At 43.2% G+C, this 24,096-nt stretch overlaps 1 protein-coding gene across 1 annotated transcript in view; it reads left to right on the forward strand.

Annotated features, from left to right (window-relative positions):
• The window catches only part of LOC108672662 (tetratricopeptide repeat protein 39B), a 26,368-nt gene extending 7,019 nt beyond the window's left edge, over positions 1-19,349 (forward strand). The window contains exons 2-17 of the mRNA XM_047883158.1: positions 1,099-1,121; positions 2,276-2,380; positions 2,641-2,747; positions 5,530-5,752; positions 6,847-7,004; positions 8,088-8,220; positions 8,547-8,646; positions 9,753-9,818; positions 10,995-11,003; positions 13,255-13,422; positions 13,700-13,881; positions 14,645-14,785; positions 15,233-15,468; positions 16,359-16,599; positions 17,099-17,294; positions 17,897-19,349. Of these exons, the coding sequence (XP_047739114.1) occupies positions 1,099-1,121; positions 2,276-2,380; positions 2,641-2,747; positions 5,530-5,752; positions 6,847-7,004; positions 8,088-8,220; positions 8,547-8,646; positions 9,753-9,818; positions 10,995-11,003; positions 13,255-13,422; positions 13,700-13,881; positions 14,645-14,785; positions 15,233-15,468; positions 16,359-16,599; positions 17,099-17,294; positions 17,897-18,109 (2,301 nt within the window). The 3' untranslated portion in view covers positions 18,110-19,349. The remainder of the gene's footprint in view (positions 1-1,098; positions 1,122-2,275; positions 2,381-2,640; positions 2,748-5,529; positions 5,753-6,846; positions 7,005-8,087; positions 8,221-8,546; positions 8,647-9,752; positions 9,819-10,994; positions 11,004-13,254; positions 13,423-13,699; positions 13,882-14,644; positions 14,786-15,232; positions 15,469-16,358; positions 16,600-17,098; positions 17,295-17,896) is intronic.
• The last annotated feature ends 4,747 nt before the right edge of the window (positions 19,350-24,096 follow it).

Consider the following 24,096-nt stretch of genomic DNA (forward strand, 5'->3'; position numbering starts at 1 on the left):
GGCATGTATGGTGAGGTACATCACTGCTGGCATGTATGGTGAGGTACATCACTGCTGGCATGTATGGTGAGGTACATCACTGCTGGCATGTATGGTGAGGTACATCACTGCTGGCATGTATGGTGAGGTACATCACTGCTGGCACTGTCTCTTATACACATCTAGATGTGTATAAGAGACAGGGGCTGGTGTGGGCGGCGTGCTCTGGCCCATTACAGCTGCCCCGGGGTTGGGTGTGGTCAGTCTCCCCCACACCCTCCCTCTCCGTCCTCGTTTTATTCCTGTTTTGATTCAAAATTTCTTTTGTTTCTTATGTTTTCTGCCGTCTCTCTCGCCTAGGAATTTGTCCTGTATTGCAACTTGCTTTTATCTGACAATTTGCAATTCCAGTTACTCCGCTTGTGTTTTCTGCATTGATTCTAGTTTAGTCCACAAGTTTGGCTGTTATGAACCTGCTTGTTGAGGAAATTGGAAATTTCCACCTGCTTTTTCGGTTGCAGGTCATCACCTGCAACCAATTTCTGACCAGTTTGGTGGCTGAAATCATTTTTCACTGAGGTCGCGTTATATCAAGTGTTATTTGATAACATTTATTATTAAACCGACATTAAACCGGAATAACTTTTTATTTTGCTTATAAAACAAAACTTTTGGACCAGCTGTGTTGCATCACTACTAGGCATGTATGGTGAGGTACATCACTGCTGGCATGTATGGTGAGGTACATCACTGCATGTATGGTGAGGTACATCACACTGTAATGCCTACGTCACGCTGATATGAGTCACGCGTCGGCATTACGTCTCATGCTTATCGCTGATAACGCGACTGACGTTATCAGCGATAAGCGTGCTGGGGGGGAGGGGACGGGCGGGGTTGGCAGGGGTTCACCTCGTGGTGCGTACGCCCCCATTTCGTGCGTATACCCCATTTCCTTCGACTTTCGTCATTCCACGAAAAATAGCTAATATAGCCACACTCATTACAATTATATAATATTATATAATTATACCAGATAATATTATATAATTATATAATGTATTCAAGTATAGACGTTATCAACTCACCTTGTACTCACGTTCGCCTTTATTCGCGCAGGTGTTCGAGGACGCGCTGGAAGAGTGAGTACACATTAATATTTTTGTGACATATCATTGTGATATACAGTTATTGTGTTGTCTAGTGTCGGGGTCCATTATTGGGACATATTATTGTGATATACAGTTATTGTGTTCTGGTGTCGGGGTCCGTTATTGTGACAAATTGTGTTATTGTAATATACAGTTATTGTATAGTCTAGTGTCAGGATCTATTCAATGAATAAATAAGGAAAACAAAGCCTGCAGTGACCCCCCAAACACTTAACCACGATCGTATACGGCCAAACATTCACTATTGCAGGAAATAATCTAGGAAAGTAATATACGTAACAGTGATAATGAACATCATTACAGTGCAAAACATAGATTGTTTATTTCAAATCACTTGATACACTCAACTTTGCTTCAGATTCTTTCATTCAACTTCTCATTTCGGATTCTTTCTTTGTGGTGCGAGACATTCCTTCTATCCTATCCCTTACACTTGTCTAGCTGCACACTATTGTATAGTATACAAGATGCCACCAGCTTGTTTACTATACAATACATCTCTATACTATGAATACATTTCTCCGTGTTACTGTTCAAATTCTTGCGAGTTGAAATATTTTTTCATCTCCCATATCCTGAGTGGTACTTGCATGCCGTGGTACTTGACTACCGTGGTACTTGCATGTCGTGGTACTTGCATGTCGTGGTACTTGCATGCCGTGGTACTTGCATGTCGTGGTACTTGCATGCCGTGGTACTTGCATGTCGTGGTACTTGACTGCCGTGGTACTTGCATGTCGTGGTACTTGCATGTCGTGGTACTTGACTGCCGTGGTACTTGACTGCCGTGATGCTTGACTGCCGTGGTAATTGACTGTCTTGGTACTTGACTGTCGTGGTACTTGACTGTCGTGGTACTTGACTACCGTGGTACTTGCATGCCGTCCTACAGGCTCAATGCAACGTATGGTACTGTTATTGTTTTCACAATAACCATCAGGGCTCCGGCATTCAGGCCGCATAAACATTCACGACATCCGATATCTGATCATCCGTGATCGGATTTCCAATCATCATCACCTCAGCATTTATTTCACCACGTCATCAAAACTTCCACAACTTCAGCATTTCTTCCACCACTCCAGCATTTATCCCATCACTTAAAAATTTCTTCCACATTCCAGCACCTGCCCCATGGACCTGACGGCGGCGATGCAGGCGGCGAGCCACGCTGTCAACCTCTTCTTCAACAACAGATTTGAGGACGCCAGGAACATCCTCAAGCCCTGGTGAGTGCTGTGCAGTGCAGTGCTGTGCTGTGCTGTGTTTGTGCTGTGCTTTATTTAGGCCCTGGTGAATACGTGATGTGTTGTGCAGTGCTGTGCTCAATCGCTGAGCAACGAGGGATGTGCTACACATATCAGTGCAGGAGAAGTATTGTGTGAAGATTACGTGCGGGCTTGTCATGTCTGTGCAGAAACTGATGAAGTGTTTTATGCGGGCGGCTGCATGAATTCTGCTTAGGTTGACGCAATACAGGTATTGTTAGGTTGGTTGTGGTGAAAGGCAGCGGTGTTGGTCCTTCTGTCAAGTTTAGGACCTTGTCGTCGTCTGATGCACCGCCTTCGTCGTCCTCCGTCGCCAAGCCTTCGATAGGCATGTTGCCCCGCCACTAGAGCTCGGATGTAACTTTAAACGTGACAACCGTGCTTCTGCCCTCAGTTGGGCATAAGCTGAAGCAAAATGCTGTTGCTACTTGCCGAGGATATTGGGACATAACCGGATGATCCTGGATGTTGCTCGGAAGCGCATCCATGTCGTCTCTCGAATGTCTCATGGGTGAACTCCTCTCATCTCAGCTACTTCGGCATGGCATTGAATAGCCTCGGACCTCCCACGGAAAGAGATCTTTCCCGAAGAGTCTGTACTCTGGTCGCAGCGCGGTTGTTAAATTGGGGTACTCTGCACAGTCTCCCCTCCTTTTGTTGTGATATGTGGCTATTCTGAAAGAAAATCGCTTTAAAAGTTGGGAGCCAGTCCTGTTACCATCTCCCAAATGTACAGTATGATATACCCCTCTTTTCTCCGTTCTCCTCTAGTGATTACCATCCCAGGTGTTTCAACCTGCCGCAGTAGTACAGGTCCCTCATCCCGCTGATTCTGGACGTGAGCAAAGGTCCATTGAATAGCCTTCAATTGCCGCACCGCGCCCTCCTTGAGAGGCGCCCAAAACTGACAGCAGTAGTCCAGAATGGAGAGTACTATTGCTCTGAAAAGTGTAGTCATTGGCGCAGTTTCTTTTTGAAATGTCATCAAAATCTTCCTCACGCAACTAATACCGCGATGCCGTTTTCAAACGTAGCTCCAGAACTCGTCAACATTATAAGATCCCGAACAATTCGCTTCTCTTTAATTTCTGTGCCGTCCAATGTCAAGTAGCGGTGCAGCATCCCAACCTCTATACCAACTCTGTTTCTTTTTACTTCCAACTTGATACCGTTGAATTGCATATTATTCACTAGGGCCCAGTCGTAGATTGTCGACAAGTCATCCTGTAACTTCTCGCAGGTCAGGTGGTCTGTGATCCTCATCAATAATCTTGTATTGTCCGAAAAAAGGCGATATATATGCAGGTGTAAGTTTCAGCATGTGAAAGTTCCGAGTCAATGTCGGCGATGTGGATAAGGAAACGGATTGGGCTAAGCATCGAGCCCTTTTTACCCTGGCTCCACTTAATTTCGAGTTTACCATTGCGACAGCAATTGTACGCTGTCTGTAAGGAAATTGTGAATACACTAACAAGCTTCCTCCTACCTCTAGCAACCTCAGTTTTCTGAATAGAACCGCAGATTTTTTCAGATGCTTTCGCAAAGTCTGGGTATACCACTTATACGCAAGCTCCCTCCTCTAGTAGTGCCACAAGACGGTCGTGGTTTTCCAATAACTTTTACAAACAGGAGCGATTTCGTCGAATATCATTTTGTCCTTTACAAAAAGTTTTTTCTTCCATGTATTGGACAAGCCTCTTGGCACTATCTTCTTGAACACCTTGATCAACACCTTCACGCTAGTGAAGGCACACACCTTGATCAACACCTTGATCACTACCTTGAACACCTTGAGGTCAAGGTCACTGGTCTGTAATTTTGGGACCTGCCCCTCGGATCTCCTTAGTGGATTAGCGTTATCAGTACAGTAAATAATTCCCTCCATCGAGGTTTTACAGAGCATTGTGACCGGCGAGTTCAGTGCTCCGACACACTTCTCTAGCAGTACTGCCGGAACTCCAACTGGTCCTGGTGCTGAAAACGTCGCTTGTTCTTTGATGCTTCTATCAATGTCTCCTGGTCCAAACTCTGTTCTTTAGCCCCCATCCGCCTGGCAGCTCCTGGAGGACTTCGATTTCATTCTCCTGTCTTGAGTAGCGGGGTTTACTGAACACTGATTTAAACTGCGCTCCCATGCAATATGCCCTTGTCTTCTACAACGATGACATCGTTGTTCTTCAGCGAGCCCACTGGTGTCTTTATTTTTATTTTATTTTAGCCTTTGACGCCAAGCCTTTTTTTTATTTCAGCCTTGGTTATATCAAGAAATTTTGGGGTTTTCTCTGATGACTCCAATCGCTCGCTTTTCAGCAATTTGTTCGTTAGTCCTGTGCCAGTCCCGCAGCCTGCGTTCGGTTGCCTTGAGGAGCTCTGATAATCTCTTTCTTCTCAAATCACCAGAGGATTCAGATATTTGTTAATTTAATAACTTTCGTTTTCTTATGAGAATCTGTCAGTCTCACGCAATATTGCTATTTTAGGGGACCGTTCGTGTCGAGGTATGACGTACATACACCTCTGTTAGTATCTCACGTTTTCTCGCGTTCTGTTACTTTCTCGCAGTTTTATGTGAATTTCCTCAGCATTCCTCGCCCGAAATTGTCCTTTCCAAACAATTTTTGCCAGCTCACCCCGAATTGTCCCCAGTCGGTCCATTGATGGTGGAAGTTGTGTCCTGCCAGGCCTTCTTGGGGTAAAGTCTGGGCTGATAATCTATTCCAATATTGTCGTATCCACCGCCACCAGACGGTGGTTAGACAGTGAAGTCTCTTCAATCCGAACGTCAATCACCATTCTTTAGTTGTTCGCGAAGAAGAGATCGAGGATATTTTGTTCCCTCGTAGGCAGCCGTAAATGGTGACCGCGGTTCAAATCTTTCCAACAGTCTGGGTTTGTCCAACGGATACGTGGCAGATTGAAGTCTCTCCCCATTATCCGGTTAGGAGGAAGGTGTCCCAGTTCAGCTATTTTGGTTCCTATCTTCTTGAGGGTCTTGTTAAAATTATCCGATGGGCAAGCAGATGGTAAACAACTCTACGCAGAGGTAGAGTTCTTGACTGTGGAGCAGTTGTGGCCTAAGCCTTGTTGTGTTGTGGTGGCGGTGGTGTAAGGCTGCGGCGTTGTGGTGGCGGTGGTGCAGAGCTGTGGTGCTGGTGTTGTGGTAGTGGTGCCAGGCTGCGGTGTTGTGGTGGTGGTGGTGCAGAGCTGTGGTGCTGGTGTTGTGGTAGTGGTGCCAGGCTGCGGTGTTGTGGTGGTGGTGGTGGCGGTGGTGCAAGGCTGCGGCGTTGTGGTGGCGGTGGTGCAGAGCTGTGGTGCTGGTGTTGTGGTAGTGGTGCAAGGCTGCGGTGTTGTGGTGGTGGTGGTGGCGGTGGTGCAAGGCCTGTCTCTTATACACATCTAGATGTGTATAAGAGACAGNTCGCTTCCCTCTTATCTATTTGCTATCTCTGCCCTCGCTTCCCTCTTATCTATTTGCTATCTCTGCCCTCGCTTCCCTCTTATCTATTTGCTATCTCTGCCCTCGCTTCCCTCTTATCTATTTGCTATCTCTGCCCTCGCTTCCCTCTTATCTATTTGCTATCTCTGCCCTCGCTTCCCTCTTATCTATTTGCTATCTCTGCCCTCGCTTCCCTCTTATCTATTTGCTATCTCTGCCCTCGCTTCCCTCTTATCTATTTGCTATCTCTGCCCTCGCTTCCCTCTTATCTATTTGCTATCTCTGCCCTCGCTTCCCTCTTATCTCATCCTCCGTAAGGCAAGATGAGAAGACTGGGTAGTCTCTGAGGGCCATCTTCACTCACTAAATGTCAATGATTTTCTTAACAAAATCGACGTTCGTGGCCCAAGCGTTCACTGACGTACGAATAACGATGTTTACTAGGCAATTCCGTTATACTTGAGCCACAAACTTCATCAGTTTTCGCCAATTCATTAACAAAGAAAAATAATGATTAAAAAAACTGCGTACAAAATAGCAACGTAATTCTGACATTAGGTGTAAATAATAATAATATATAATATGTAAATAATAATAATAATAAATAATTCACGACATAAACGTGAATTTGTTAGTAGTCTTGTTTGAGTGAAGGTTTTGAGTTCTGTGTAAGAAGTAACAATTTAGTTCTGACAAATTGAACCATATAAAGGTATTTACTTATACCATAACAATACCATATAACCATGAAAGCATTTAAATGTGTGAGAAGTGTAGTAAGAATTTATTTAAAAAGTAAAAATTTATTTTTTTTTGAAATAGAACCATATAAAGGTATTTATTTATACGATAGTCATAGGAGTATTTATATATGTGAGAAGTGTTGTTGGAGCGAAGGTTTTGACTTCTATGTTAAAAGTAACACTCTAATTATGACAAATAGAACCATATAAAGGTATTTAAATAAGTAATAAGTGTAGTTGGAGTGAAGGTCTAGCCGTGCACTCGCTGGCCAGAAAGACATCGAGACGGCGGCCGAGACGCTGAAGCAGAGCCTGGAGGTGTGCAGCAGATACCGACGCAGGGCGGGGCTGGGGGAGAGCCTGGGCAAGATGGTTAAGAGGCCGGACTATAACACCTACACTGACGGTGGGTCTACTGGGTCTATACCTGTCTCTTATACACATCTAGATGTGTATAAGAGACAGGTGGTACCTCATGCTAGTGTTGGGTGAGTGGTACCTCATGCTAGTGTTGGGTGAGTGGTACCTCATGCTAGTGTTGGGTGAGTGGTACCTCATGCTAGTGTTGGGTGAGTGGTACCTCATGCTAGTGTTGGGTGAGTGGTACCTCATGCTAGTGTTGGGTGAGTGGTACCTCATGCTAGTGTTGGGTGAGTGGTACCTCATGCTAGTGTTGGGTGAGTGGTACCTCATGCTAGTGTTGGGTGAGTGGTACCTCATGCTAGTGTTGGGTGAGTGGTACCTCATGCTAGTGTTGGGTGAGTGGTACCTCATGCTAGTGTTGGGTGAGTGGTACCTCATGCTAGTGTTGGGTGAGTGGTACCTCATGCTAGTGTTGGGTGAGTGGTACCTCATGCTAGTGTTGGGTGAGTGGTACCTCATGCTAGTGTTGGGTGAGTGGTACCTCATGCTAGTGTTGGGTGAGTGGTACCTCATGCTAGTGTTGGGTGAGTGGTACCTCATGCTAGTGTTGGGTGAGTGGTACCTCATGCTAGTGTTGGGTGAGTGGTACCTCATGCTAGTGNGTGGGTCTACTCTGATGGTGGGTCTACACTGATGGTGGGTCTACTCTGATGGTGGGTCTACTCTGATGGTGGGTCTACTCTGATCGTGGGTTTACACTGATGGTGGGTCTAGCTGATGGTGAGTCTAGCTGATGGTGGGTCTAGCAGACCTTAAGAAGTATTAAACATATTCCGATAATATAAATTGATGATCACATCGTTAATTGAGAAAAAGTGCAGCCAAATCATGTTATATAATCGTGTTATAAAATTCACAATATAAGATAAAGTGTTCTACGCTCAGAGATATGAATTAGACATTGTCCAAATAACGATGCAATATTTTAACCTTTATGTAGATTATTCTGACCCATTCTGGCAAAAAAAGGTCTCATCAGTGCTTCGTGCGCACGAGCTGCGAGTGACAAAGTGTGCCACTATTTAGGACAATTAACCACATTTATTTGAGTGTCACGGTGTTGCAGAGGAGATGCACGCTGAGCTGTGCTACGCGGAGGCGCTGCTGCTGCGCGCCGTGCTGTCCTTCATTGAGGACGAGACGTTGATATCCTTCGTGAAGGGCGGGATCAAGATACGTGCCTGCTACCAGTCCTACAAGTGAGATATGTGCCTGCTACCAGTCCTACAAGTGAGATATGTACCTGCTACCAGTCCTACAAGTGAGATATGTACCTGCTACCAGTCCTACAAGTGGGTTGCGTGCCTGTGCTGATATTTCCCCATAGTCACCTGCTGATCGATTGTACTTTACTCGTAATCATCAATGCACTTGAAGTGTTTTACTATGGTTCACTGCACTCCCTAATCCTAAGATCCCTCGCGGTCTTGACGAGCGGACTGAGTGGCCTACAAGTTAATGATTAGTAACAAATAATATATAATAACCACTCCCCCTCCCATCTGATTCACTCCGCCCCCCCCAGGGAGTGCTGGTACATGCTGGAGTCGCGTCGGTGGGAGGGCAACGACGACAAGCGTCACTTCGAGTCTGGCGTGCGCATGGGCGTGGGCTCTTTCAACCTGGTGGGTTACTGGCCCACTCACTGGCTCATTTACTGGCCCACTCACTGGCCCACTTACTGGCGCCCACTCACTGGCCCACTCACTGGCCCACTCACTGGCCCATTCACTGGCCCACTCACTGGCTCATTCACTGGCCCACTCACTGGCTCACTCACTTGTAATCCAATCATTTGTTACGTTGTTCCAATCATCAGTCTTGCAAGTCACTGCTAGTCTTTGTAGTGCATATTTTGTGGATTTTTCATAGCATGTCGCGTTTTGTGGATTTTTCGTAGCAATCTTGTGTGTAGTCCTTAAGAAGTATTATTAATAACTATCAATATCGCTAATCAATGTCTTGTACTATAACTCTTCCTAAATGTAATGCTAAACTGTACCTCCCTTTATGCCGCCTTCAGTTCTTATCCACTTGAAATTGTATAAACTGTAAAGATTGGTTTTGCCTGTTATTTGCGTCTTATTTGTCGATTTAGGTGTCAATGTATATATTTTTCGAATTTCAATTGTGCCGACTGATCGTATAAGTGTTCGATACTTTCAAACTGACGATGGAGCTGGACTCTGTATAGTTTCTATGAATGTATAGTTTATTTTTCTGGCACATTATTTGATGAAATTTCTAAAATGTATAATTTTCCGTTTATTTTATCGTCTGTCTTGTTATGAAGCTTCGAATATTTTATTGACAATGAACGTTTCTCGTTTAGAAGAAGCGGGGAATTTTTTCGATCCTCAATTGTGTTGCGTTCTCGGTTGCATCCTTGAATAAAAATTAATCTTTCATATTCCTACATGCACAATGGAAAACATTTAACAACGATTTGTCATTTTGTATTGCTGGCATTTGAAATAATAAATTTTTTGCAAAATGAAGGTATATTTTACCGTTTTTACGATAATATACGATACGATATCCGTTTCATATATCGTATCGTATTTAGTCAGCATTTGAAATATTAAATTATTTAGCTAAAAGAAGTATATAATTATTATCGTATTTATCAGGCATTACATTTATCAGCGTTGACAAGATATAAGATAACGATATAGTTATAACATCATCATAATAATAATATTATAAAATTAACCGGTGTCTGACTGTGCAGCTGATCTCCCAGCTGCCGGGCCGCGTCCTCAAGCTGCTCGAGTTCGTCGGCTTCTCCGGCAACAAAGTAAGCTGTCGCTGCTGGTCACCATCACCATTTATTAATATAGAATAGAATAGAAATGTCGGCACTGAATAGAAATGTCGGAAATGAAAAGAAATGTCGGCACTGAATAGAAATGTCGGCACTGAAGAAATAGGCCCATGGCCTGTTGCCGATTCTTGAATTTGTTGTGACTTGATTCACAAGGGATCCGGCCTTTGGAACCCGATCTTTCCATAACTGACGATTGATTGAGATAGCTGCTGGACTTATGTTCCCATCATTATTCTTTTAATATGTACGTTGCCTTACAATGCTGGCTCTGCACTGAATATTAGCAGTATTTCGCGCCAGCTTACTGGGACCTTTACTTCAAGCATAAATCGAATAATTGTTTTATGTTGGTCTTTCAACATACAATTTAGTTAGAATAGTTATATTAATACCGAAAGAGCATGCGGATATGTATGGTGCACTCGGTTTTCTATTTATTATTCATCAGCACTTGCTGTAACATTTGTTCGCCAAGTCTTCTTTGTGTCAATGATTCAGAACTATCATATCATTTCTCAATGATTCAGAACTATAATTTTCCAATGATTCAAAAGTATCATAACTCAATGATTGAAAACTATTCTTTCTCAATGATTCTAAACTATCCTTTCCTAGTGATTCAAAACTATCATTTCCCAGTGATTCAAAACTATCATTTCTCAGTGATTCAAAACTATCATTTCTCAGTGATTCAAAACTATCATTTCGTAGAATTCCGTAGTTACTATCAAATGGATGTTGCGTGCACTTGATACTTAACTGAGATTGCAGTTATCTTCAGTGCGTGGGTCAAGCTTATAATATTAACTGAAGCAGCAGCAGCAGCAGCAGTAGTAGAAGCAAGTCAAGTCAGTTCTCCATAGTTCTTGCCGCGTGACTTAGTATAGTATAGTATAGTATCTTCGACATTAAAGAATAGGCCTGGGTAGGCCTGTCGCCGATTCTTGTATTTTTCTTGACTAGACTGGCCTTGTGATCAGATGATTCAGAACTACGAATGATTCAGACTCGCAGAAGTTCTAGGCAGTTCTGAGCCATGTTTTACGAAAGGAAAATGTTGTTGCCAGTCGTTATGTCCCGTCCTCGTATATTCATGAAATAATAATTAATTGCACCTTGTTCCTCATGGCCGTGGTGACACTGCAGTCGTGTCAGGTGAGCCTTAATTTGCTCAGTCAGCTTGTATCTTCTGTGTTGTTCCGTATTTAGTTTGTGTGTCGCTTGTATTAGGGTTTGAATAGATATTTTATTTGGATATTCTACGCAACTGACAGATTAACAAACCCTTGTGAAAAGGTTGTGTGTGAAAAGTTTTTTAATTGCAAGGTTAACCTGAAACTTGCTCAGGGCAAAAGTTGCATGTTAACCTCATTCTATTAAACCCGACATTGTTCGGTAACTTTACTCTTCATTAACTTTATCATGCAGACACATGAAGGCATGGCTGTCATTTCAATCCATTCTCCTAGAGTTTATTTCCATGTATAATTATATATTCAAATTGATGAAAAAGAAGATGGGTACTAGATAAACGTATCCATCTAAAGATACTATATCGTGATATATCGAGATATTATACTATCGTGATATATCGAGATATTATACTATCGTGATATATCGAGATATTATACTATCGTGATATATCGAGATATTATACTATCGTGATATATCGAGATATTATACTATCGTGATATATCGAGATGTTATACTATCGTGATATATCGAGATGTTATACTATCGTGATATATCGAGATGTTATACTATCGTGATATCGTGACAACAATGCTTAATTTGGTGTTCAGTTAGCTACTGCCTCCCGACAGGCGTATAGGTTGGCGCTAGAACTGCAGTAAGCTGTGCTATTGTAAGATTTGCTACTGTAAACTGTGCCATAGTAAGCTTTGTTACTGTAAACTATGCTACTGTAAACTATGCTGCTGTAAGTTTTACTACAGTAAACTGTGTTACAGTTGGCTGTGCTAATGTCAAATGTCAAATGTGCTACTGTAAGCTTCACTACAGTAAACTGTGCCACATGCAGTAAGCTGTGTTACAGTAAGCTGTGCTACAGTAAGCTGTCTTACAGTAAGCTGTGCTACAGTAAGCTATGCTGCAGTAAGTTGTGCTACTGTATAGAGTGCTACAGTTAGCTGTGCTATACGGTGTGCTACTGTAAACTGTGCTATACGGTGCCGAAATAAACTGCTACATTGTACTGAAGGCACAGAAGCCTAATATAACCTGCCCCCACCGCTGTGTACTGCTGCCATTACTGCACATTCTCCGGCTTCTGTAAACAATTTCTAGAAACGTGTTTAGTTTGATGTTATTTTTTGTGTGCTTTTTATGGCTTACTTCAATCCACACAACTCAGCCCATGTGTGTCTGTGTTACAGATTTTTTTAATGTCTCTTTTCTTCGCACTACATAAACGCTCCTGCAAGTCTTCTTTATAATAATCAGATTTCTGTTAAAATAATCAGAGCTCAGTTGAAATGATTAGAGATCAGTTGAAATGATCAGAGCTCTTTTGAATTAATCATAGTATATAATGTCTCGACTATAACATGATTATAATACATTTGTAATAGCACCGTAAGGGAAATCAGGAAAATAACAAGTTTATTTTCATATGGCGGCAGCGCACTATAGTCCACTAACCCGTTGGCCCGTTAGACGTACGCGACCCGTTGGTGGTGAACCCGTTGGCTCGTTAATTTTTTATACCTCGATCGTGACGTCTTCAGCTTAATGTTTTCTTATCAAAGGCATTAGTTGAGCCTATGCGAAAGAGATGAAAATTTACAACATGCTTCAATTGTGTATGCTATTTTTTGAGAAAATTTCTATATCATATGCGTGCAATCTAATTATCTCGACTTCAGTCGTTTATCTTCGTTGTGATTCAGACGGAAAGCGCCCTGCGGCGCGGAGGCAACGTTGCAAACGTCTTATTTTTTTGCGTATTTACTTCATTTATGATGAATTTACAATAATTATGATAGTAAATAACATAATTACGGTTTATAAATCTCGAGTGCCTCGAGTTGTCGCAGCTGTTTTTCTCGAGAAATATTTTCCGAGTTACAGCCCCTGCAGATAGCGAGTTACAGCCCCTGCAGATAGCGAGTTACAGCCCCTGCAGATAGCGAGTTACAGCCCCTGCAGATAGCGAACAGCCCTGCAGATAGCGAGTTACAGCCCTGCAGATAACGAGTTACAGCCCCTGCAGATAGCGAGTTACAGCCCTGCAGATAGCGAGTTACAGCCCATGTACGTGCTATATAGTCTTTCTGACGCCCGAGCAATGAACCTTGCTTGTTATCAAAACCTAACTGATCACGCTCCGTAAAGCTATTAATACGCAATTCTATTATCGCTAAACTTGTCGTCGCTCTGGTGCCAGTACCTGGGGCTGTCGGAGCTGCAGAAGGGCTTCGAGTTACGGGGATCTCTGCGTCGCGTGCTGTGCGGTCTTATCCTGCTGGGGTCTCATCTCATCTTCGCCTACGTCCTGGGCACTTCTGATGGCGACATACACCTCGCCCAGACCATACTGGACGACCAGCTCCAGGTCTGTCTCTCGGGGCCAGCGCTTTCTTGAATTAATATGGAAAACACATTTTTACCCCTTTTGCTCCTGTTATTTTCATTTAGTAATTTATTTTTGCTTATACCCCTTTTTACACCTGTAAAATAAATCGTTTGCACAATTCACCACTGCGCTCAATTACAGTTTATTCCTGTGCTTCATATATCGTTTGCAACATAGGCTCTTCTCAATTCTTTGTTCCCCTGTGCTACCATATCATTGTTCCCTCGCTGAACATCGGTATTTCTACCCCGCGCAGTTGTACCCGAACGGAGCGTTGTTCCTGTTCTTCGCCGGGCGACTGCACTACGTCAAAGCAGAGTTCGCGCAGGCCGCTGAGTTCTACCACAAGTCCTGGGCGAGCCAGAACCAGTGGCGGCACTTCCATCATGTCTGCTACTGGGAGCTGATGTGGTGTGGCATCATGACGGCACAGTGGCAGTGAGTGTGCGGCATCATGACGGCACAGTGGCAGTGAGTGTGTGGCATCACGACCGCATAGTGGCAGTGAGTGCGTGGCATCATGACGGCACAGTGGCAGTGAGTGTGTGGCATCACGACCGCATAGTGGCAGTGAGTGCGTGGCATCATGACGGCACAGTGGCAGTGAGTGTGTGGCATCATGACGGCACAGTGGCAGTGAGTGTGTGGCATCATGACGGCACAGTGGCAGTGAGTGTGTGGCATTATGACGGCACAGTGGCAGTAACACGCAGTGAAGGCGTATAGCTCTTAGGACGCTTTCTTCTCATCCTTCTCGTCTTTTCTTGCACGCAGTGAAGGCGTACAGTCCATAAGACGCTTTCTTCTCATACTTCTCGTCTTTTCTTGCACGCAGTGAAGGCCTACAGTCCATGAGACGCTGTCTTCTCATCCTTCTCGTCTTTTCTTGCATGCAGTGAAGGCCTACAGCCCATAAGACGCTTTCTTCTCATCCTTCTCGTCTTTTCTTGCACGCAGTGAAGGCCTACAGCCCATAAGACGCTTTCTTCTCATACTTCTCGTCTTCTCTTGCACGCAGTGAAGGCGTACAGTCCATGAGACGCTGTCTTCTCATCCTTCTCGTCTTTTCTTGCATGCAGTGAAGGCCTACAGCCCATAAGACGCTTTCTTCTCATCCTTCTCGTCTTTTCTTGCACGCAGTGAAGGCCTACAGCCCATAAGACGCTTTCTTCTCATACTTCTCGTCTTCTCTTGCACGCAGTGAAGGCGTACGGTACGCAGGTATGCTGCTGGAGGAGAACAAATGGTCGCGGGCAACTTACGCTTACATCAAAGCCTGCTGCCTCTGCATGCAGGACGACCTCACCGACGACCAGCGCCGCGACCTTAGGGAGACCATGAGGTAGGAGCTTGGGGAGACCATGAGGTAGTACCTCAGGGAGACCATGAGGTTGGACCTCAGGGAGAGGTAGGAGACCATGAGTTAGGACTCAGGGAGACCATGAGGTGGGACCTCAGGGAGACCATGAGGTAGGACCTCTGGGAGACCATGAGGTTGAACCATGAGATCATGAAGGACCCATCCTTGAAGAGGCTTGAAGGGATGTGATTTCTTCCTCCTTAACCGACAGGCACCGAAGTCGCCTTGTGGTGGACAGATTTTCTCCGTTATTTAGACATTGTTGTTACGGTATCCTTATGCGGTATGACATCTGCTCCCTTGAAATAACCTTTAAATTTGACTGGACCATTTTTTAACATCACATTCCGATGAATGTTTAATTATGTGCACTCCAGAATGAGAATGTCTAACCAAGTTCTTATATTCTCTTTTATTCCTGGTGTGCAGAAGCATCCCAGGGCTGAAGCAGCGTATCGCAGGCAAGAGTTTGCCCGTGGAGAAGTTCGCGGTGAAGAAGTCGCTGCGGTTCTTCGCTCAGCAGGAGCGTCTCACGCTGGCGGCGCTGGAGCTCATCTACGCCTGGAACGGCTTCCGGGTGCTGGGGGGCAGCTTTGAGTGCCTGGACCGCCTCTACGCCCTGGCCGACGCCCAGACGCTGCGACTTGCTGGGCTGCCGGCGCGGGGTGAGTGAGCAAAATTGTAGCGTAGTGAGCAGAACTGTAGCGTAGTGAGCAGAACTGTAGCGTAGTGAGCAGAACTGTAGCGTAGTGAGCAGAACTGTAGCGTAGTGAGCAGNCTGAAGTGTATTCCAGCTAAACGGTCAGGTTGTCTGAGCTGAAGTGTATTCCAGCTAAACGGTCAGGTTGTCTGAGCTGAAGTGTATTCCAGCTAAACGGTCAGGTTGTCTGAGCTGAAGTGTATTCCAGCTAAACGGTCAGGTTGTCTGAGCTGAAGTGTATTCCAGCTAAACGGTCAGGTTGTCTGAGCTGAAGTGTATTCCAGCTAAACGGTCAGGTTGTCTGAGCTGAAGTGTATTCCAGCTAAACGGTCAGGTTGTCTGAGCTGAAGTGTATTCCAGCTAAACGGTCAGGTTGTCTGAGCTGAAGTGTATTCCAGCTAAACGGTCAGGTTGTCTGAGCTGAAGTGTATTCCAGCTAAACGGTCAGGTTGTCTGAGCTGAAGTGTATTCCAGCTAAACGGTCAGGTTGTCTGAGCTGAAGTGTATTCCAGCTAAACGGTCAGGTTGTCTGAGCTGAAGTGTATTCCAGCTAAACGGTCAGGTTGTCTGAGCTGAAGTGTATTCCAGCTAAACGGTCAGGTTGTCTGAGCTGAAGTGTATTCCAGCTAAACGGTCAGGTTGTCTGAGCTGAAGTGTATTCCAGCTAAACGGTCAGGTTGTCTGAGCTGAAGTGTATTCCAGCTAAACGGTCAGGTTGTCTGAGCTGAAGTGTATTCCAGCTAAACGGTCAGGTTGTCTGAGCTGAAGTGTATTCCAGCTAAATGTTCAGGTTATCTGAGCTGAAGTTTATTCCAGCTACATGGTCAAGTTATCTGAGCTGAAATCCTCCACCAGATCAGGGCGACTGTCACTGGGACGACGTGTTGCTGGCGCACTTCCTGAAGGGCTGCTGCCTGGCACAGATGAAGGCCCCCCTTCAGGCCGCTGAGTGCTTCACCTTCGTCATCAGTAACGAGAAGAAGCTGAAGGAGGACAAATATCTCGTGCCCAGCGCCCTTCTCGAGGTGGCACTTCTGCATGTGTATGGCGAGAAGGGCGACCTGGACCAGGCTCGCACCATCCTCGAGTATGCCAAGTGAGATCGCCGGTCTGCGGTGACTTGTAGGTGATGGAAATGATCTTAAAACGTGATAAGGAGTACACGTAGCAGCCCAAGTACACGTAGCGGGTCAAGTACACGTAGTGGCCCAAGTACACGTAGCGGCCCAAGTACACGTAGCAGCCCAAGTACACGTAGCAGCCCAAGTACACGCAGCAGCCCAAGTACACGATAGCGGCCCAAGTACACGTAGCGGCCCAAGTACACGTAGCGGCCCAAGTACACCTAGCGGCCCAAGTACACGTAGCAGCCCATATACACATTAAGCTTTGGAAACCGTTAGTTTGAGAAGCTGTATGATCGTACGCCTCAGAACTTTAGTATCTTGATAAAGCATAAAATTATAATAAGGGCTTCATTACCAGGAACAACCACAAAGTATAATAAAATTATTTATAATTGTAATAAGGTTTTTACGACCAGGAACAACTACAAAGTACAATAAAAGTATATAATTATAATAATTCACGACCAGGAACAACTACAAGGGCTACAGCCTAGAGTCGCGGCTGCACTTCAGGATGCACGGGATGCTCAACAAGATCACGGCCATACAGAAGGGGCTCGAGACGCTGCACACCACCACTCCCACGCAGGCCGTGCCCTCGCAGCTGGTGCCCTCGGAGGTGGTGCCCTCGCAGGATGCCGCCCCCGTCGGGCGCCAGGAACAGGTGAGGGATGCCCTAGGGGAGAGGGGAGTCTTGGGGCGTCATGGGGAGGTCCTGGGGCGTCATGGGAAGGGATGAGGTGTGCTCGGTGGGATATTAAACGCGAGGTAATAGAAGTCTCATGAGGTTGAACAATAAAGAGATGGAGAAAGTTTAAAGCTCACCATAATATTTATTTTGTCGGCGATGTTGTGGGAGTAGCAAAGCGAAATGCTGTACGTGATCTTGCGGGAGAATTCGTGGAAAATGTTTTTAGTGATGAAATGTTTATTCACGAGTCAACATAAGAGAAAATGATGGTCGGTGATAGGAATAGATGATAGGTTACCGTGGCTGACCGTTTAAGGGCGAGACTCTTCTTATGTTAATAACCTTACTATGTTCACTACGGAAATAAATACTTATGCCATTAGGCTGCTTAAATCGCAACTTCAACAATCATTCGAAAGTAGAAAAAACGCCAAATATATTTACCATATCTTTAATGAAAACCTTTCGCAGACCAGCTCCATCACTTCAAAATGTTTTCATCGAAGAAATGGTTCATTTATTTGGTGTTTTATTTACACATAAATTCTTTTTGCCCATGCTGCTATGTCCAACAGGCCAACGGGGGTTCACAGGGCAGTCCCCAGGACTTGGGGAGTCCCAGCTCGCTTGGGGTGCCTGAGGGGGAGGGGGGGACGAGGTACCCGGGGATCAGCAGGTCCCCGTCCCCCTTCCCTGCTGGGGACGACAAGGGGGCGGCCTTCAAAGATCTTCCTGAAGCCTCTGAAGTGCTCAACATGAAGGCCTTCTGCAACATGAAGATTACTTAGTAATCGCTTAATGGTGATTTTTGGTGACTATTGGTGACTTAATTGTGATCTAGTGATGACTGAATGGTTACCTAATTGTGACTAGTGGTGACCTTATGCTGATCTAGTGGTGACCTAATGGTGACCTAACGGTGACCTAGTGGTGATCTTACGGTGACCTAACGGTGGCCTAATGGTGACCTTACGGTGACTAGTGGTGACTTAGTGATGACTTAATGGTGACTAGTGTTGACTACTGGTGACTAGTGGTGATCTATTGGTGACTAGTGGTGATTTTATGATGACTTCGTGCCTGTTTGACTCACTCCGATGTTTCAGTTGGGCTTCCACTCACCGCGGCGGCGGCGTTGAACTGATGATATGCAGTCGTGCGCCCCGATGTTCATTATGAATCTACTTAATAAATTAAAATTCTTCATGAATTTATTCAATGAATGGAGTTCATTATGAGCGCATACAACAAATTAACGCTCATTACGAGTTTACTCAGCAAGTGTTAGAATATTGTAGGGAGAAGAATTTTAGTGCGCTATATGACAGTATTTCTACTAAGTTCATTTATGTTGAACTGACTTGTGATTTTAATTTTATTGTCCCTTTTATTTGCCTGTACAAAACTTGATTTTAGTCTCCCTCTTATGTTCCTGGTATTTTTGTTGCTTTTCCGTCACTCGTTTATATTCATCATGTACAATTATATAAAATTACCATCATTTTTGTGATAGTTCACTTGTGACGCCTTCTACTGCTCGTAGTTTATATAGACTATTCCTGCGTACTTTTATTTATATATGCAAGTTTGATTGACGACCAGAGCATGCTTCTTATTAACAATCTTCATATTTGTTTTTTTAATGAGTCGAACGAAATATCTTAATAGCGCCGGGAGATCAAAAAGCAGGTTACCAAATGACATTTTAATGGACTGCGACGTTTCGAAAATATAAAATTCATTATCAAGTTAAGAGAAACATTAAATTGGATTGAACTCAACTATCCATTTTGGATTGGGCCCCAGCTATCCATTTTGGATTGGGCCCCAGCTATCCATTTTGGATTGGACCCCATCTATCTATTTCCAAACTACCGGATTCGTCTAAACTTTGAGATTGTTTGCGGAGGAACTCTCTGACTCGAAATATTTGTGTTGTATCTTATTTACGCGCTTTATGTACCTATGTCCAACTAAATTCCATTATTAAATGCTTCTCTTAACTTAAAAATGAATGTTGCCACATTCGAAACGTCGTTTATATACATGTATTATAATGTATTATATATGTATTATCATTACTTACTAAACCTGCCTTTTGATCTACCAACGTCACGTAAGAATTGTTCGACTCCATGTAAATTGTAAAGCATTCTCTGGTCATTTATTGTACGCATGTTAACGTACGCTTATATAGAATATTCCTGCGTATGCTAGACTATCAAGCGTAGTTAATTGTTATTGTATGAGCTGCTGCCAATAGTGTTATTTTGTTCACAAAAGACAAGCAGTTAGTTATGCCCGTAACTGTTAGAGTGAATTTCTTGGTGCACATGTAGGGCTTACGTTAGTTAAGAGGCTAGTGAAGGCTGATGTGTGAGGCTAGTGGAGGCATGCGGGGGGTGATGTGTTAGGCTAGTATTCACATTAGGATGGATTCGAACTAATGTTAGATATGAATCAATGCTAGCGCTAGTACAGTACTACGAGATTGACCAGATCAACAGTTGTAATGCTCACAATCACTTGTCACTATTGTTACTATGAAAGATTGTCACAAGTTTTCTCATCGTAAAATAAGACCAGAATAACAATTACCTCTATAGGAATTACTTGCTCTCTTTTACAATGTACATAGTTGTTGAATATCACAGTACTTGTATTGCTCTATTTCTCGTCTGTTGGCTCAGACTGAAGGATTTTTAATTCAATTATCCATAAATTTGTGAGTCGTCATTAAAAGCGCACAGCAAACACCCAGCTGGCGGTAACATCAAGTGCTGCTCGTAATATGTTTTCCAAATTAATAAAATTCCCTATTGGGCTTCCAAATTAATGAAATTTCCTATGGGACTAACAACATATTTTTAATCTATGAACTTCCATGCATATCATCGCCTCTAATTTATTAAATATTTAGTAGTTTACTGTAGGCGAATATTTTTAATAATTTAGTATGCCAGTGCTTCTTTAACTTGTTCTCATGTTATTATTATTATTATTATTCCACGAAGAGATTGTGGTGGCGTCTCGTTCAGATCGAACTTCGAGGGCACGTTACAAGCGGCTAAAAAAACACAAGATGATAAAAACAGATGACATCTATGCTAAAACAGAGGACATATGCCAAGACTGATGACGTCTATACTAGAACAAATAACACCTATGCTAAACCAGTAATATCCATGATAAATTAGATAACGGCTAGGCCTAAGATTCAAAGGCTCTACGGAAAAGTTCTGTTTTTAGGCGTCGACGAAACAACGTCAGCAAAGACACGATTCAACATGTATACATGTTATACATTTCACACAGCTGTATACAGCTGAATTATTTTCCAATGCTGTGTCAGCCTTTTTTTCGTGACCGCATCATAACTCCACAGAAATTGATAAACCTTCCCAGGTACGCTGCCTTCCAAATATCAACGGCTTGAATTATAAGGTTAATATTAGTGTAGCTTTATGCCTTATTCGTATCATGATATGCATTGTATCTTCCATACAAAGCCAATGCTCTTGTCCTTGCGTCCCAGTTGCGTCACTGAGCCAGTGCTCAGTGGCAGGGTGGCCCAGTGGTTGTAGTTCAGAGTTTAGTGAGGTGCGGGTTCGATCCCAGCTACCTGTGTGGCAGTTTCTGGTGAGAATCGGCGAGGAGGCCGGGCGGTTGAGCAAAAAATAATTGAATCAGTGAATTGCGTGTTCGAGACCGCAACAAGCTGTCAATTATGTTCTGCTATGTTAGGACTCGGCGAGAGGTCTAATGCTAATCAACGCTGAACCGCTATTATCATTACAGTTGTTCAAGAGTTTCAGGTCTGGACAAGTCGGTGTTGTTAGAGCCGCCTTCGCTCCGTACTTCACGAATAGCGCTTAATTAGACGTAGGTTGTTTAAAGGTATATGTATAGTTAGTGACAGATTGTTTCCTTATTCTAAATGCTAGACTTGTTTTACTTCTAGCAGAGTTGATCCTTCTGTCCAAATTCGGGTTATGAGCCGAGACATGAACTGTCCCGCGCTGAATATTTCCTTGCACCCACGACGTCACTCAGGGACTCTTCTCTCTAACTTGTCTTCTGTAAGCAATCCATTTAGTATATGCAAGTTATTCAATTCCAATTATTAAATGCAATTAAAATGGTTTGATGATAAAGTGCGGTAGGGAGTTCAAGTCGCGTTATATATGAGACAGGTAACGCATAAATAAATGCACTTAAAGTTAAACGTTACGACGTCTGTCCAAAAAATACCCTGTAACGCTGACGGTTCAGAAGAAGAATCTCGGGGAAGTGAGACATGTTGCCGTGCATTAGTGCTGTAGGATACCCTCTTTGATGTAGGAGAGCCTCTGTCCTCAGAGGATGAGGGTTGAGGACACAGCTGCTTAAACGTGGAGGCGAACTGAGAGGCTGAACGTCTCCAGGTAACTGGGCTCAGTGAGGCCATTCTTTACTTTTGTATTGCATGTTATAGAGCTGAACATGTGCACCAGAGGAACACATGTTATATTAAAGGGAACATGTGTTACCAGAGGAACGCATGTTATAGGGAACACATGNGCAGAGGTACACATGTTATATTAAAGGGAACATGTGTTAGCAGAGGTACAAATATTATATTAAAGGCAACATGTTACCAGAAACGATTGCGGGTTAATTGTATCCCAGGCAGGGTCATAGGTTCATTGCAGTGTAACGTTAGCGTGGATGTGTTATAGGCTGAATCTTGACAAGTTTGTTATAAAGTACGAAGCCTTCCTTGACGCCTTCGCTTAGCTTCCTGTAGGAATAAAATGACGCATTTTTGCCGATGTCTTGCCTCGTCGGTGGCCAACGGACCTCTGATGGCCAGCGTCCATCAGGAGTTAATATATCATAGTTAGTGTATAATGAGTAGCTCTCTTAATTAGACATGTAAGACATGAAAGACATGTAACTTATGTTAGACATAAGACACGAGACTAGCCTTGTGGCGACCATTCGTAATATTGTACGAACGTCGTTACTTCGTTATATGCTAGCACGTTAAAGATTCATTCCTTGTACATAGAACAGAGATTTTATTATTCAAAGTAATTAGTTTTGTTGAATAGACTCGCTTGATTACCGAACTTTTTATTTTCCTTTCTCTGTGAACGGTCCACGTGAATTTCTTCACCTCACACGCTGGATCATGCACCAATAAGCATGATTTTTAATCATGTAACTCATTGTGTCATTCAGAATATGAATGTAAACAATCGGAAATCATTTGGTAATAATGATTTTAAGCTGAATTTCTACGGCTGACAGCCAGCAGTCAGAAGTGAGCGTTCTAACTGATAGCATTCACACGGCATAATTTCGTCATTCATAGCTGTTTGGGGACGTTTGAAGAACGTTTGGTGACGTATGAAGAACGTTTGGGACGTTTGAAGAACGTTTGGTGACGTTTGAAGAACGTTTGGGGTTGATCACAGCTTGAAGCTCGATTTGAAGGTGAATGTGTGGGCTCCAAAGTTCACTGCTAATTCAGTATTGCCATTATATATTGCAAGTGATTGCGCTAATGATAAAACATGAATGAAATTTATAATTGTCGAGTTACTATTTTTTTCCAAGATGTCGGTTATAATTGAGGTGAGTAAATGAAACTTGGCCATCTTATACATTTTTATTCGATAACTGTCAACAGTTATGTTCATAATTTATTCAATATGTTTTTCTCAACTGAATATAAAAACATGTTCATTGCGATTGATAAAGTTGAAAAAAGCGAGCAAATGAAATGTTTTGAATCGAACGTGAGGGGTAAACTTGAAAGAACTATAATAGGAAATAGACAGCCGTTGTACGGGTTCATGGCTAATTAAAGTCTTCGGGAAATTGACGCAAATTTTAGTAGCTATTTATCATTTTAGTAACCTGCCTCACCGTGAAATAAAATTATGTTATACTGTTTTCTTAGAATTCACACAAAAGCTTAACCATAATTGAAAAAAACAGCAACAGTGCCATATTTCACGTTGCGGCTGGCCCCTATACGCCTGTATATATAAGATGTTTTTTTCCAGGGATATTTCGATCAATGAATATGAGCTTCTCCATTGTGAACGGTATAGCAGCGCAGCACCGACGCCGTGCGCTAGTAACACCTTAAAATTATCGTATTTATCATTAGAGATTTTTGTTGTTTACTATTGCATTGGATGATTTGAAAACAATTTTATATATAAGTAGGTGCAGATTGTACGTCATGCAGGAAATGCCACCGATGAGTTCTATCGTGATCCCTTCAAATACATGTTTAACTTTAGTCTGTCTCTAAGTCGATCTAACTTGTGACTATAATGCGAACTTAGAGATTATGAACGAGTTTATGCAACTCAATTCTACAAGTCGCTCGATTTCATTTCAGAACTAAAACTATTTAATGGAAAATAAACTAAATAAATTAAATAACTAACTAACTAAATAATACTAACTAAATAATAAACTAATAAACTAAATAAACTAAATAATAAACTAAATGGAAATATAAAATCAGGGAGATGCACATAATTATGTTACAACTACTTTCATAGAGACGGAAGTTTAAGCAACTCAATTAAGTTAATACCGTATGTGTAACAAAGCATAACACATCGCCTGAAAATTCTTTTAAAAATAAAGTAGAAAGATAAAAAGTCCAATACCTCACGAATTTCTCGCCAGCAATCATAATAATAAGGTAAAGTTTTGCTGAAACTAGCGATAAAGTATGTCTCAGATTGGAAATAAGAATTAGTCCGTTAGT

This window comes from Hyalella azteca, unplaced genomic scaffold (genome assembly GCF_000764305.2).
Source record: "Hyalella azteca isolate HAZT.00-mixed unplaced genomic scaffold, Hazt_2.0.2 contig12157, whole genome shotgun sequence".
NCBI classification, from domain to species: Eukaryota; Metazoa; Arthropoda; class Malacostraca; order Amphipoda; family Hyalellidae; genus Hyalella; species Hyalella azteca.